The sequence below is a fragment of the Perissodus microlepis genome, chromosome 7 (genome assembly GCF_051167445.1).
Source record: "Perissodus microlepis isolate ML-2025 ecotype Zambia chromosome 7, ASM5116744v1, whole genome shotgun sequence".
Taxonomy (NCBI): domain Eukaryota; kingdom Metazoa; phylum Chordata; class Actinopteri; order Cichliformes; family Cichlidae; genus Perissodus; species Perissodus microlepis.
In genome coordinates this window covers 47,486,029-47,501,974 of record NC_140467.1, presented here as the reverse complement: position 1 = coordinate 47,501,974, position 15,946 = coordinate 47,486,029, and the positions used below count along the sequence as shown (strand labels likewise).

At 38.9% G+C, this 15,946-nt stretch overlaps 1 protein-coding gene across 2 annotated transcripts; it reads right to left on the bottom strand.

Annotated features, from left to right (window-relative positions):
- Positions 1–1,367: 1,367 nt before the first annotated feature.
- On the bottom strand, positions 1,368–15,937 carry LOC146383929 (guanine nucleotide-binding protein G(q) subunit alpha-like). 2 transcript variants are annotated; one of them, XM_084935524.1, is made up of 8 exons: positions 15,741–15,937; positions 15,176–15,329; positions 9,842–10,026; positions 5,886–6,040; positions 5,439–5,567; positions 4,325–4,454; positions 3,652–3,805; positions 1,368–3,299 (listed from the first exon to the last, which is right to left on the bottom strand). In XM_084935524.1, exons 2-8 carry the CDS (start codon positions 15,309–15,311, stop codon positions 3,109–3,111), a joined length of 1,080 nt encoding a protein of 359 aa, XP_084791650.1. In that variant the 5' UTR covers positions 15,312–15,329; positions 15,741–15,937; the 3' UTR covers positions 1,368–3,108. The 2 variants fall into 2 exon arrangements, with proteins under 2 accessions (XP_084791650.1, XP_084791651.1); XM_084935525.1 differs by lacking the exon at positions 15,741–15,937 and adding an exon at positions 15,548–15,734.
- Between the last annotated feature and the right edge of the window lie 9 nt (positions 15,938–15,946).

The following is a 15,946-nucleotide window of genomic DNA, read 5'->3' as shown; positions in this document are numbered from 1 at the left end:
TGTGTTCTAAGGTGCATTTAAAACCCAGGAGGGCAGGGAGCTACCTGCCAGAGAGCAGCAGGTAAGCACAAAGCCCCTCCTGCTAGCCCTCAGTGTCTACGTGTATTTAAAATTTAGAGGTGGGCAACGACGCCAGGGGTGAGGTGTACACCCTGATGTTCTTTTGGATTCCGTGTAGCGTGCCCACCCCCAAGATCCTATATGTATGTGTTATGAGAGTGTGAGTAATGTGAATGTCTAATTTGTCATGAGATAGCAAGGGAACAGGCCTCCACGATTATGAAGCTGTATATGTTATCTCATTATACAATAATATTATATTTGAATAAATATATTATTGTGACTGTGGCTCAGGGAGTAATCAGTTGCTGGTATGAGGCCTGGCTGCTCTTGTCTGCACGCCAAAGTATCCCTCGGCATATTAATGTTAGATAGAAAGCACTTACTTGTATGAATGGATGAATGACAAGTATAAAGTGCTTTGAATGCTCATCTAGAGTAGAAAAGCTCTATATTATTAAATATACTATCAGCCAATTGGCTAAATCCTTTTAACCCTCTGAAAATGGGGAAACAGTGTAAAAATGGCTTTAATTGCTAAACAGATCATATCAAGCCCCTTAAATATAGCTGGAAGTCTGAAATCCAGTCACATCTTCACTGTTTGCTTTCAAATCTAAAGTGGTGGTTGAAATTTTGCCTGGTGATAATTAATAAATAAATACAACTGTCAATTTCTACCTCAGCATAATATACAATGGACACCTAACTCTACATGTATGTCTTTTATTAAGGTCACGCAGCCATGATTGGCTTAATGATGCTGTGACTTATTTATTATTAATGTTAAAACAGGTAAAACAAAAAAGTAAAATTAGTGGAAATCAGCAGAAATTTTTAAATGTGGAGATTTTTACTGGGAAATCTTTCAAATCTTTACTTAGCTACAGTCCTTGGGCTCATTATTTTGACTGGATGATGTTTTAGGTGAAATGTAGGATAACGGTTTTTAATTCATGTTCGATGTGGGGTTGAATTGACCGCATGTAGAACAGACCACTAAGGATTTGGTGCCCAGCAGCCACCTCCACTTTTAATCTATCCTTGTGTCACATACAACTGCCACATTACTTTGAGTGTCCTCCAAAAATAATGGTTCTTTGCCACACTCTATATCCCTGCATACAAGACTAAAAATATGGACCTAATGCTGTAGGCTCCAGCCAGATGGATGTATCACAGAGGAGGATTTTAGGACTTAGACTGCTCCAGATGAGCTCTTCAAGCAGCCAAGAAGACAAACACTTGAATGGCAAACCATCAGTGTGCCGGAGCTGATTTGCAAACACAGACAAAGACTGAAAACCTAAAATGAACAGATTGTTTATTTATCCAATCGCATTTAAAAAGACTGCATTCACATATTACAGTCATAGTGAAATATACCAATAAATAAAATGGTACACATTAGCCTGTGAAGAGGGTTCTGTGAACAATAGTGCTACGGATACACTCTCATGAGCTTTTTCTTCATGCCTGCGAATAGACCATCTCTAAAGCGTCAGAGATGATTTAACATTTAAAAGTTCTCCCTTTAGCAGTTTCAACACTGACCGTGATGTGAGTAAAAAGACAGAAAAATAACCACAGTGGGAGATTACCCAACCATGCAATATGTACACTATGCCTTTAGATAAATAAAAGGGGAAGTTTAAAAGCCTTTTGAGCAAAGCATGAAATATACTTAAAAATCCAATCAAACAGTCTTTGAACTGAAGAAACGTGCTATTCAAGCGTACAACTGACACAAGAAATAAATGTGAATATCCCTTTGAAATGTTTAGAATTAGAAAACAAAAAACAAAAAGTATGCCATGCTCAAAAAAAGTGGCTTAAAAGGGTCAATGCAGACAATGTACGGTGGCCCTGAGAGGTCAAAGGAACTGCAAACTAAAGAAATACCAGCAAATAGAAAAATGTTGAAAAAGCACACAAAGGACAACAGAACTTGAATAAAACACAACGGTAGTAGAAAAACACACACAAACACTAAAAAAACCACCCAAAAGTGTTATTGGTGAGGTGTGTGACCAAACACCTGAAGAAGTGGCAACAATCTAGTGCTAAATGGCTAATAGCAAACATCTATCTGCAGTATTACAGGAATCATGTGAAAACACTGCATGTTTTTCTCCCTCACAACATGGATGAGTCGTGTGCTCCTTTTAAGCGTGTCTCAGTACAATGTTTCGCAGCTGGTCCATCGAATAAATGCCTCCCCCAAAAACACCTGTTTTTTTGCTTTGATTTAACTTTGACTGTGTTTTATTCGGCTTCTGTGTTTTGCTTTGGGGTTTTTTGTGTGCATTTGGAGAAATTTTGGGTTTGTTGGTGTTTTTAAGTCGCAGCGCAGTTCTGAAGTTGCAGCGTTTGACCTCTCTGGGACACCGTACAAACGTGAGGCGCATCGAGTGAATTGAAATTTGAAAACTGGAGCAAGTAAGACACAACCACCGCTACAAAATATACAATGTGCAAGTAACAGTCGTAATAAGGTCAGTGTGTCATTAGTGTTGATTACGACTAGTTCCCTTTAAGTCAAGACACAACCTAAGCATTCAGATGCTTCGAACACTTTTTAGCTTGAAAAACAAACCATGACAAACTTGGATTAGTGATGTGAGGTGCTGCATTGCAGTTAGTCTGCATTCACTTCCACAGATTTCCTGAAGCAGAGACTCAGTACATTACAAGTCCTCTGAGGCTCTTGAGGACACTGAAATATTTTACACTGCTACACAAAGCACTCCATAAAATTCAGTGCATACTATAATAGGCTCCTCGCTAAGGCAGCGCTTTAATTGTCACATCACACTTCATAATAGCTGGAGACATCCACTTTAAAGAGTGTAACTAGAAAATCTGAAATACATAAGTAGTGGAGCCATTTGACGACAAGCCGCGTTACTTCTCCGTTTCCTGTTTTTGGATTTAAGAGTTCAACAGCAGCGTGACGCAAACAGAACCACATAGAAGCTCTCCCGGCTGCCAGGTGTACAAAGCCGATTGAATTACAGCAAAAAGAAGAAGAACAAGACCGCCACACTTTTAGACCAAGTTGTAGGCATCCAGGTGGCCCTGCAAGATGTGGTCCTTCACCACGCAGAAGACAAACCGGACGTTGTCTGTGTCTGTGGCGCACGTGAAATGGGAGTAGATGATTTTTTTCTCATCTGGGTTAAGACTGACAAACATGTCTAATATGAATGCTTTTCCCGCGTCGACATCCTGTGGAGGACCTAGAAGAAGAAAACAGCACAGGAATATTTTAGTAGTTGTGTAAAAGTGAAAAATTGTAAGTTAGATTCATGCATTTCCATGAAGAAATAGAAATCTGAATTCACAGGCAAAGCATATCATTTTATCAGCGGAAAACAAACTGGTACACTCGTGTTTGGTCTGGTATAACCAGTAGCATTTAGTAGCTAATGCCAGCGAACTGTAAAAAGGAGTGAGTGTGTTGTTGGTGATTGTAAGAGAAAGACTGTGCTATTTGACACAGTGAATCAGCAAAAATGAATGGACCAAGATGCTCATATTATCATGTTCTATTCAAATGTTCTTTGCAGCGAGTGCGCTAGTTCCCCTTACCGTCGTACTCAGGGAAGTAGTCAACCAAATGTGAATACATGATTTTTTCCTCGAGTAAATCTATCTTGTTGAGGAACAAGATGATCGAGGATTCTTCGAACCACTTGTAGCTTATGATTGTCTTGAACAAGGCCATGCTTTCTTCCATTCGGTTCTGTGAAAAAAACCCCAAACAAACATATAAATAAATAAAGAATGAAAGGGAGCAAACACAACAGACGTGAATCACTGCTGAAGAACAGCAGTACTTCACCAGTGATTGCCTGTGTGAGCAAATTCAATTGGCTGTAATCTCATCAAGTGAACAGGCCTCACTAAAAGGTGCCCTTTGTTGGGCTAAAGTGACTTTAGAGCTCCCCCTGCAGTTGAACTATGAGTACTGCCACAAAGGAGAGCTGAGATGAGGTTAATCAATGTGGCCAGAACGTGAGAGAGAGAGAAACAGACAGACAAAGAGAGAGAGAGAGAGAGGAGCTGGACTCTGCAGAAATCTAGGTCATCATTTCCACCTAACAGGTTTGGCCTTAAACAAAGGAAACAAAGTCCCTTTGTGTCCTATCCAGTGAGTTGGGTTTTTTGTATCCCAAAGCAAGCTACTGTCTTTTCCCATGTAAGAAACATACACACATATATATATATATATTAGATTATTATTTTTAAGTCTGATTTTTACCTCATTGGAAGACTCAGCGAGGACCTGATCGTACTCACTAAGTGCCACCAGGAACATGATGGAAGTGACATTTTCAAAACAGTGGATCCATTTCCTCCTCTCTGAACGCTGACCACCCACATCCACCATCCTACAGTCACAGGTTTAAACCGGTGAAAAATATTAAGGTAACATAAATGATACAAATGATGTTTCTTAAAAATGATAACAGGACCGGAGACAGCAATGTAAAGTACATGAACTGTTATATTAAAGAGGTAAAACCAGTCAAACTGGGGGAACCAGTCAACAAACAGCTAATATAATCAGTGGCCAGCTGTCACAGCGACATAGTCTAAAATTGGTCAGTTCAAACAGGACGTTTCTTTCTAATTCTAATGTGAACTCTAATGTGCTTTACATTTTAATGGGCTTCCTGAAAATTAACATCTCAGTGTCCAGTTACCTAACACACAGTAGGTGGCTTTGAGAGATCATTTTAAAGTTGGTCGGGCCTTCTCACAAAGTTTGACTAATTATCGACACAGTTAAACGTCACTATTTTTAGCGTTAAAATGATATTTAGTTTTCTAATTAACAAACATTTTGTTTGCTATATAACTATGAAATCAATTTAACACACTGGGGGCACTCTTCATGCAGAACTGCTCTGTGTGATCTGTCTGCTCTTGCTATACGTAGCCCAGGATGGCAGACTTGATGAACAAATTATATTTAGGGACGCAATGATAACTGCAGTCCAAGGGCGTACAGGTGAAAGTGTTGCTTATGTGCTTATGTTACCTGATAACACTAGGTATCATCAGGGACAATGTCATTGTTTTTGCAGGTATCTGGTTACCAGAGAGGTTACAAGTAAAAAGAAAAAAAAGCAGGATGGCCATTCGCTAGCAGTGAATGCACCATAATGATGTATACACACAATAGACATTGTACTCGGGAGGTAGAAGGGTAGAAGATTTTAAAACAGGTTACTGGATCTTTATATATATAAGATATAAATGTATCGATCCCTGTAATACCTCGAATTATGTTATCTGCTTTTAAGGAATGTTGCATTATTTTAATAGTATTTGTGGGGGACACCAACAAAAGAAAGAAAAAAAACACTCACCTGAACACCACGCCCTCCAGGTCAAAAGGGTACTCTATGATACCGGTTGTGGGCACCCTCACCCTCAGCACATCTTGCTGAGTTGGCAGATACCCAGTATCGGAGATTCGATCCAAGTCATCCAGATAGCTAATAGCACAGGAGGAGGATAATGCAGCGTTAAGAAATGAAAATGAAAGCCGCTGACAGAAAGACTGATGAAGAAGCAGAACAGAGAGGGAGAGAAGGAAGACATTTATTTTGAATTATTTAAGTCATGGCTGTATCTGTTTCAGCCACGTAGCTGTAATGAATTATTTAGAATTTAAATGCGTTTCTTTTTAACAACCTTAAATGGAAAAACTACTAAGCCTCTGTGTCCTTGGTGCATTAAAAAGACGGCTGGCAGATGAAACACAGGAAATTATTAGACAGTGTGTGAGGAGTTGTTCTTCTGTTTACACTCACTATTTGGCTGAGTCTGAGAGCTGGTATTCCCGCTTCCGATTGTAACATTCCTGAATTCCCGGGTCGCTCCACAAGCTCTTCAAGGCATCAATGTATGGGTTGGTTAATGTTACCACCTTTTCCACATCAGCCTTATTGACAGTTGTGGCGTTGGCCTGAGCATCACAATAACACATTAATATTAGCGACAACTTCAGACAACTTCAGAAAGAATATTGTGTTATTTATAGGAAGCATCTCTTGCGCAACTGTCACCGCAGCATTATAGGTGACGAATCAGTCCGAGTGCTGGAAGGAAGGAGTGATGTCATGCGGTTTACCAAGATAACAAATACCAAACAAGATGGAATTAAGATTCTGATTCACACTACCAATCATTTACTGAAACTAACTGTTCAACATATAAGCACATCATTTCGATACAGTAGGGGAAATAATTGTTCCAAAGAAACAAAAAGTTTATATTTTTATGATAATTTAATTTTAATAGAGGCAGAATATCAACCAAACCACATTACATAAAAGCTATAAGTAGATTTTCTTGTCATTGAGTGAAATAAGTATTTGATCCCCTATAACGCAGCAGGAATTGGTGCGTGCTACGTACGGTCAATCAATCAACTACGGATCGTCCTTTTTGAACTCCTTATGTGTATAAAGCACAACTTTCCAGAGAATCAGTTCCCTCCATTTTGCATTCTGCTCCACTTTGGGCAGTATCAAAGAGCCAAGAATAAAAATAAGAAACCTAACGGATTTCGAGAGTTTCGGCAAAGAGGAGCGGGCCAAACTCCCCCTGAGGTGTGTACATGCCTGGTGATGTGAGCAAACTTTCAAATTCAGCAGGCAATCAAATATTTATTTCCCCCACTGTAAAAGAGAACTTTTTGATAGTCTCCAACAGACATGATGAAATTAGGCCCTGTTTAAACTACTGTCACAGGGGGTCTTTAAAAACCAATAAGTAATCTCTGAGCTTCCAAACATAAAACAATAAATCTGATTTAAAGGTATCTGTGTAGTGGTTTTTCTTGAGTATGTTATCAACAGCTGTTGTTTATAAATCGTGATTCTCAACCTAGCAGTCAAGCGTGTTAACCCCATCTGCAGGAATTTAGTGCATTGGTTTGCATGGCATTGTTGTGGGAGAGAAGCGGTACCAGTATGTTATACGGCAGCCATCAGTGAAAACGGAATTGACACTGAAGAAATCAGACACAACATGAAAGGAGCTGGGGTAGATATGGGTTGCAAAGCAGCTTGCAGAGGCAGTACTAGCCGTGGGAAGGCTAAAGCATTTGCATGCCCCCATATCAGATTTTTTCAACAGGAAGCACAGAAGCTCAGCAATCGGCTAATGAGAGCTGGCTTCAAGATCACATAGCCCGGCTACACTGATGCTAATGCTAAATTAGTTTCATTTATAACTGGCTAAATACAGACTTAAATTAATTATACAACAAGCTAAATGGTGCAAAACATAATGTGGGACTACCAGCTGTGTTACTAAAACTAAAGTCATGTCATGATTCAAACATAGCACTTTTGTCGAACTATTCAGACTTTGTTTATCTAGTTTTTTAAAAATGTATTTTTTTATAGAAAACCAAATGCATTTATATCATCCTGATTCCTGGGTTTGAAATTGAATGACTCATGTCTTCTCAGAATTCTTAATCTCTAATTGCTCTTACCGTCCTAATTTGTTTCAGATTACACATAAACATTTCCCACACTGCATACACTCCCTCCACTGGGAATTCACATGCACCCATTTAGCTATAAAACACTTATCCTCAACCTGGAGTACTAATGATAACTGATGGGTTAAATTGTATATCCTGTTTAGTTTACCCTCAGTGACTGCGTCTCTTGAAATTTGCCTTGAAGCCTTACTATACAAGGCGCTCTTTCAGACATTTTTACTTACGGGCAGCAGTGTTTGATGATCAGTCATTTTTTTCACTAGTAAACATGAGAATCAAAACCCATCATTAATGAAATTCCAGTGTTATGAAATATATGAATCGAACCGGCTGATTACACTGCAACGCTCCAATAAGGTAACACTCAAGAACAGATATCTGTTTGTTGAGTCATATATTTTTCATAATGCAGAAGTCTTTGGAAGGGATTTTCCACTTTGTTTGGCTTTTTGTTTTTGTTTTTTCATGCTAACTAAAATGCTCCTGCTTCAAAATATACTCCCATTCTTCTCTTTGATGGTCCTGTTTTTCTTTTTCTATTTTACATTTTCTTCCCCCTGCAGTCACTGACCACCTAATAGAAATCAAAAAATCTTAGCATTTTACTAAAAGATTGTTCCAGCTTTTAATTCCACACCACTAATACAATGTAACTTACTCGCCTCCATCACTCAACAGCTGCCACTGTTTTATGTGCCGCGCCTCAAATAATCACGTCACTTCCAGTGTCTACTTCATTTTTTATAGAGCTACTCAGAGGTAGATTTCTTATTTAAGACTCAAAAACACAATCATAGAAATACCACTGAGTCTTCTTCTTACAGTATATTCCAGTATAGAGCTAGCTAGCCGCAGTTATGAAAGTATCATTAAGGCAGTCACATGAGTCTAGAGAGAGGTTGGCAACTGCCTTGTGTCCACCTTACTGGTTGCCAGCAAAACATCTTTGTGGTTTGTGTCTCACTTTTTCAAGTTTCGCTACAGTTCAGTGTTTAATTAGCAAGTGTTTGCAGACAGGTCGGTGTCATCCATAACAGCCACAAGCAAGCATTACACCGTGCTAGTGACCCCAGTAATCACAAGGAGGTGTGACTTTTTGTGTAGACCTCTTACATAAAAAGTTAGCTAAAACTATCACTTTTGACTTTATATGAGAAAATGCTTTCAGAATAAAAGTCTAACCTGTGTGTTTAGTGAACCAAACAGTAGGAGCAAGCTTCACTAAGTTAAGATGTTCTCCTTCAGGTGAAAGCAAGAAAAAAGCTAGTTACCCCAGCAGGCTTTTATGTGAGCATATAAATTTAATCCAACTCGTTCAATTGTTCTTTTGTTTTTGTTTTTGCTTTGTTTTCTTTTTGTTTCAGAGAGGTTATACAAGGACTCAAATCTTTGGATGGGCCTTCTGTGCATTACTATAGATTCTAAGCTACGATTTCACCATTCAGGGAAGAGGTTTAGTGAACTGATATACTGAGTGCCTGATATCACCGCTCGCTAAATTATTCAAACATACAGTCAATAGTTTATTCAATAATGAGCGATAAATTTGGTTTCCGGACAGGAGTCTAATGCACTTTTTTGTGATCAGCATAGTTTGTGAACAGTGTAGTTGATTTGATGAATAAAGGCACCTGTTTCAGACACAGCTACTGATGTCTTGACCTCACTGACCTACGGTCTCTCTGTGTTTCACTGCTGATTTATGCAAACCGACTGCATACAAACAGTGCCATCCTGTGAGCTTTTACAGAACACCACCAACACTACAGGAAAGAAAAAATATAACGCACATGCTGACTCAGATGATCACTGACATAGGCTCTCCTGGATTGCATCCTAACCTGGAGCTTTACCTAATGTAGTCTCTGTGTGTGAGCTAGCAAGTTTTTGTGATTAATACGCACCTGGTGTTTGTAAGACAGGAACAGATTCCTGTATGAATAATGGGGAATTCCTGATCTCTTACTTGTTTTTGGCTCAGGACTACCAGTTTTTACATGCTTGCAGTGTGACACTCTGTATACTTCAAAACGACAGCTCACTCCGTAAGTAGACAAAACTCTCTGGCAGCAGGATTGCAAAACTAAACACTGTTGCAAATTACCAGAAGTGCTTCACCCTAAATACACAGTAATACACACTGCAGGCTCTGTCAGTAAACCTTCCGCATGCTTCTGTGGGACTTTGTCTGATAAAAACCGCTTTCTCAATTTGTCTGAGCAAAGCAGCGAAGAAAGGACACAGGCCTACCTTGTTGTGCTCATACTTGTAGGGGATCTGCAGTGCGTTCATGGCCTGGATCATGGCCTGCATGGCTGTGAAGATGTTCTGGTACACCAGCTGTTTGAAGCCTCTCTTGTCTTCATCAGAGTATCCACGGCCATGGATGATCCTCATCTGTTTAATGAACGTGCTCTTGCCGCTTTCACCAGTTCCTAGCCAACAGGAGACATAAATGTAGTTTTATTTTTTTTATTTATCAAGTGATTCTTGATCCAATAAGAACACATGGAAAATCAGATTTTAAAAAAATATATATATGAAATATTTATTACAGAAAAAATCTATTGCAGACATTTTTTGTTTTGTTTTCTTTTGGTTGTTTTTACAAAATGATTTTTTTTATAATTACAGGACGATCAATAAGCTACCTGAGCACTTCCTGTAATTTTACTTTTACTTTTTTTATTTCTTACAATTTAAGCACAAAGAGACACAATTATGTTATTTACCACAACAGCAGGTAGAAAAAAACTTAAAGTCTGAGAACTTGTTTTTTATAGTGGTAGAAGAAGCATCTAGATTATTTACTTAAATAAAAACTTCTTTAAACATATATAAGGAAAATTCTTTTAATTGAAGTCCCACTAAACTAAAAGTGCCTCAACTATAACTATTCATTACACAGAATTCATTTTTTCAGTATATTATAGGATCAAGGTGATTATAGTTAACTAAAACTGAAAACTAAAGCAGATTTGAAGAAAACATTTTAGTTACCTAAAAAAAAAGTGAAAATTAAAACTAGACTTGTGCAAAAATGTAAACTATATAAAATAAGATTTTGCAAAAAGTATAGTATCTGTTAGTTTGTTAAAAAGGTGTTATTTCAGCTTGGCTGATGAGGCATTGATGGACATGCTTATTGAGACTCTGGATGTCCACAGGATTGTGAGTCAACTGCTTTCAAAATATTCTGTGTTTTTATTGTAACACCGGTATAAATTTTCCTAAATCGTGCCTCCGACATATGCCTTCCATACAACAATAATTAAAAAGCCTAAATCTGACACTGAAACTAACAAAAACTAAACTGAAACTAAACCGTTTGAAACAGTAGAAAGTAAGTGAAACTAAACTGGATTAAAAACAAAAAGTCAAAATGAATTAAAATAAAAAAACGAATTAGAAATCACAAAAATAAAATAACTCTGAAAGGAAATAATTAAAAAAAAAATTCAGTCATTAATGAGTACATCACTTGTAATTATAATTTAAGCACTGACCTTTGGCTTAATAAAAAATAATAAGGTATAAATTTTTGATTGATTTAAGCTATAAATCACAAAAAAATAATGACAGAAATATTTAACTAATACAGGTACGTCAGAACTTGTTTTACATTTTCCTGCTGACCCTGTTGACACATCCATCCATTTCAATTATATTGTTTCTGTAAAACGTTCACATATTCTATATATATTCGTGCAGTGTGTAAGCGATCAGCTAGTTTTAACTGTAAAACTCCCACTCTTTCTGTCTGTTGACATTGAAATTCCTTTCTGGATCACTATGCGTCACACTGATAAGCTCTTGACTTTTTGATACCAGATCAAAATTTCAACACTTTCAGTGTTTTCTTTAAGGTCCTAACAACAGGTGTTCATTCCCCAGTATTCTGAGTTTAGTTTAAGTTAGTAAATGTTAGCATGTTAACGCAGTCAGCATAATAATCATTACATCACCAAATGGACTGCAAACTTTATAGCTGTGAGCATCAAAACATGCTGATGTTAGCATTTAGCTTAAGGAGCAACTATGCCTGAGGTCTCACCAGCAGCACGGATGCAGACTCTCCTGTTTAGCAACATTGGATGGGGTTTTATAGCTCAGAGGAATAAACTATGTCAGGTTATCACTAAACAGATGGTATACAGAGCGATTGATTTTATTGCTTCATTTATTTATTTAATAATAATAATAATGGATTGCATTTATATAGCGCTTTTCGAGACCCTCAAAGCACTTTACAATTCCACTATTCATTCACACACTGGTGGAGGGAAGCTACAGTTGTAGCCACAGCTGCCCTTGGTGCAGACTGACAGAAGCGAGGCTGCCATATCGCGCCACTCGGCCCCTCTGGCCAACACCAGTAGGCGGTAGGTGAAGTGTCTTGCCCAAGGACACAACGACCAGGAACAGACAGAGCTGGGGATCGACCCGGCAACCTTCAGGTTACAAGATGAGCTTCCCAACCCCCTGAACCACGGTCGCCCCGAATGTAGTTATGAGCATAATATATTATCCTGATGTCCTCTTATGTAAACTTGGACATAACTTGCATCAAATGTTACGTTTTGTCATCTCATGGGTGGCTGGTAGATTTATTAGAAGTTGCGGCATTTCCCCGTGTAGCTGACAATGCAGAAATGACACCAGTGAGACAACCCTGTGCACAAATGAAAGCAACAGTATTTCTTTTAAAATGTTATTAGAGAGTACTTAAAGCGATGTGCACTGTTCTAATCTCAGACTGAAACTGGTCACGGGCAAAAATACAGAGTGCTGTCTACTGAAGCTAAAAGGCTGGTGACACATTCAACATGACTACCCATGCTTGACTGCTTTAGACCCTAAACTTAATCACTGATGACACATCCTTTGCCAAATAGTCAAATTAAATGTGGCACCTTATTAAGTACACCTGTTCAACTACTTATTTATGCAAACATCTGATCAGCCAATCACGTTGCAAGAACAGCATTTAGAACATAGTCAACACAAAATGGTGAAGTTTAAACTGAGCAGCCGACTGGGGAAGAAGGGTGATTGAAGTGACTTTGAATGTAGCGTGGTTGTTGGTGACAAATGGGCTACGTATTTGAGAAACTGTTGATCTGCTGGGATTTTCCCACACTGCCATCTCAAGGGTTTACAGAGGATATTTTCCCAAACAAGAGAAAATATCCAGTCTGCGGCAGTCCTCTGGAAAAAAATGTATTGATGATGTCAGAGGCCAGAGAAAAATGGCCACACTGCTTCGAGCTGTTACAAAGACCACACCCAGAACCGCTCCAGTCAGCTAAGAACCGGCAAACGAGGATATCATATCCCCGAACTTACCAAAATTAGACAGAAAATCAGAAAAATGTTTTCTAGATTTACGAGTCTCAATTCCTGCCGCAACATTCGGATGGTAGGGTCAGAATTTGGTGGACACAATATGAAGCCATACTGTTGCTGACCATGTCCATCCTTTCATGATGCTTGCTTCCAGCACAGTAACACACTGTGTCACAAAGCTCTGGTTTCCTGAACACGACTCGTCACAGTCACCAGATGTCAATCCAACACGGCCCTTTGGGATATGGTGAAACAGAGGATTTGCATTTAGGACGTGCAGCCAACAAATCTTCAGCAGCTGTGCGATGCTGACACGTCAATACGGACCAAAATCTCTGCTGTTAAATGTTGAGTTTTTCCAGCACCTCAATGAATCTGTGACACTATGAATTAAAGCAGCTCTGAAAGTAGAAAGGAGCAAGGAGGAACTAATGAAGTACCCGGTGCCCTGTAGTATACAGATGAGGACTGCAACTAATATTTCTTTTCTGTACAGATTAAATGACGGCAGTGTTTTCTCATTTCATGTTTTGTGTATAAAATTACCAAAACACAAAGAGACACACTGGGTTGGTTTGCTAGGTCAAAACCAGAAGTCATCACAAGTCACAGTGGAGCCCATGCCATACTGGATTTTATGGGGCCAATTCTAAAGGAAGTTGAAAAAAAATGTATACCATCAACTAAAGTGAGATTGATGAGGGAGGACTCATCACACTTCCAGGTATAACTGTTAGTAATAATGTTACTAATACATGTAGATTTGTCACATCTTTATACCTCATAAAGTCTCCAAAACATGCAGAGATTATAAATGCAAACTAGGGTCAGGAAGCTACAGTCTAACATGCTCGTGGCTTACCACAAAAATGCTACAAAAGTAGTTGACCCAAGGCTAGTAGCATATTATTTCGTAAAAGGAAAAAAACCTGATGAATGAGTATTTGAGCTTCGTGTCATTTCATGCCTGTCTGAACCAGCAATGTATACCAGAGGACTGCTTACTGTTGTGTAGAAGAAAAATGCTGTTATCAGATACACTGCACAGATCTGTCGATGGGCAGTTCTGAAGAACTGGAGGCAGTTGGCTCTGTTAACAGTCAACTGTTTTCTCTTTTCTCGCTGCTCTCCTTGTTATTCTACGTAAGATGCCAAATAAAGACTAAACTGTGATGAGTTTTGTTGTAATACCAGTTCTTTTTTTTAAATACGTCTCATGAGACGCATACAGCAACCACTGATCAATGTCACCGCAAACCACTAATGTACATAGACTTTGGTCCATGCTAAACTACTACAGTCAGGCAATATGTTGATGTCTTATCAACAAATGAAGTATATACACTTCATTTGGTACACATAATATTTCAATCCTACAAATCTGTGTAGTTAATCCCTTTTTTTTCCATTTAAGATACAGTAGTAGCTAAAAGTAGTTAAAACTCCCACTGTGAGTACGTTTTGCATGGTTGCCCGTACTGTAACTGCATTTTGCATTGTCTTTACACTTTAACTCACCTCACACAGCAAACTATGCACACGCCCTATGACAGGAACAGTGTTCAGTAGTAAATGACGTGCATGTAAACTTCATCCTACTCCCTTTTGAACATGTAAATTGTGTGGTATATAGAATTATTCATGTCACCTCCATGTTTTTTTATTTTACTTTCTTTTTTCTGTTTACAATGTATTTTTTTTATATATATATATATATATCTTATATTTTTCAGGTTTTAATGTCCACATTCAGGATTCACCTCTTACTCCACTGTTTATAATCTGCTTCCTCTCAGCCACAAAGGCATCATAACACACTCAAGTGCACTGAATCATGTTTACATCTATGTTTTGAGGGGTCTGATTCAAAGAGCAGACAGATGCTAAGTAGGCTGTATTTATTCAAGTAGTCTTCTGAGACACAGCTTTCTTTTTTCTCCACTGCACTGCATGAATTTAAGAGCTGCACTTGCTGCGCATATGTCAAAACCGTAAATACAAATATTCAACATATAAGGCTGTTATATTTATGCAAGATTTTTTTTTTTAAATCGTTAAGACATTTGATGTATCAAATTTAATAATTAATTTGATATAACAGACGAGATGCAAAGACCCTCTTGAGGAAGCCACCTAACGTTTTTCGGGATGCAGCTTCTTAAGTGGAAGTCCTGAAAACTTGTTCCACCTCTGACCTCTCATAGAGGTGTCACAGAGACCGTTTGATCCGTCTCTTACCCAGCAAAAGGAGTTTATATTCCCGTCGGGATTCCCTCTTGTCCCGTCGGAGCTGCCTCTCAATCTCATCGTTGATCCTCCGAGCCTCTTTGGCCTCCGGGCTGAGGCAGCATGCCCCCACGGAGCTCAAAATCATTCCTGGTTACAAGTTCACCTTCCAAGGTAAACACACATACATACTGTTTGTTCATATAGCGAACACTCCCCCCTTCCCTTCCTCGGTGTATCCTCGAGTCACAACACACAATGATTAAAGCCCACGGTAACTTTTTACTACAAGCTCCAGCAACTACGCCTCCCCCCCTCCCGGAGCTGGAAACAGAAGCTTTAGCAAATTTAAGGAAGTAAAGCAGCTGTTCTCGAGGCTGTTACCTTCTTCCTCTCCAGTAAAAGGGGAAATTAACTTTGTGCAATAAGTTGAGCAGACTGTAACGGCGACTGTGATAGCTGACGCTCCGGGCGTGGTGGACTGAATATGGCGGAGTTTTGACTTCAAAGCGCAACAAAATGACACAAAGATGATATCAATTTTTTTTTTTTTTTTAAAGTGGTTAAGAAGACCTACTCGGTAAATAAGATCCTGCAACCTTCTATCGCGTTATCCTCCTCTGCCTGCAGACTCCTTTATCCCCCTCCCCTCCAACTCTATCCACAGTGAAAACCAACAGCGCGCCATGTGACAGAGGGCTGTGCCGTGATGGGAAGCCGTGTGGGCTTTCACTATTACATTATAGGAGCAGATTTCCGGTGTTAACCAGCGAACTACGGATG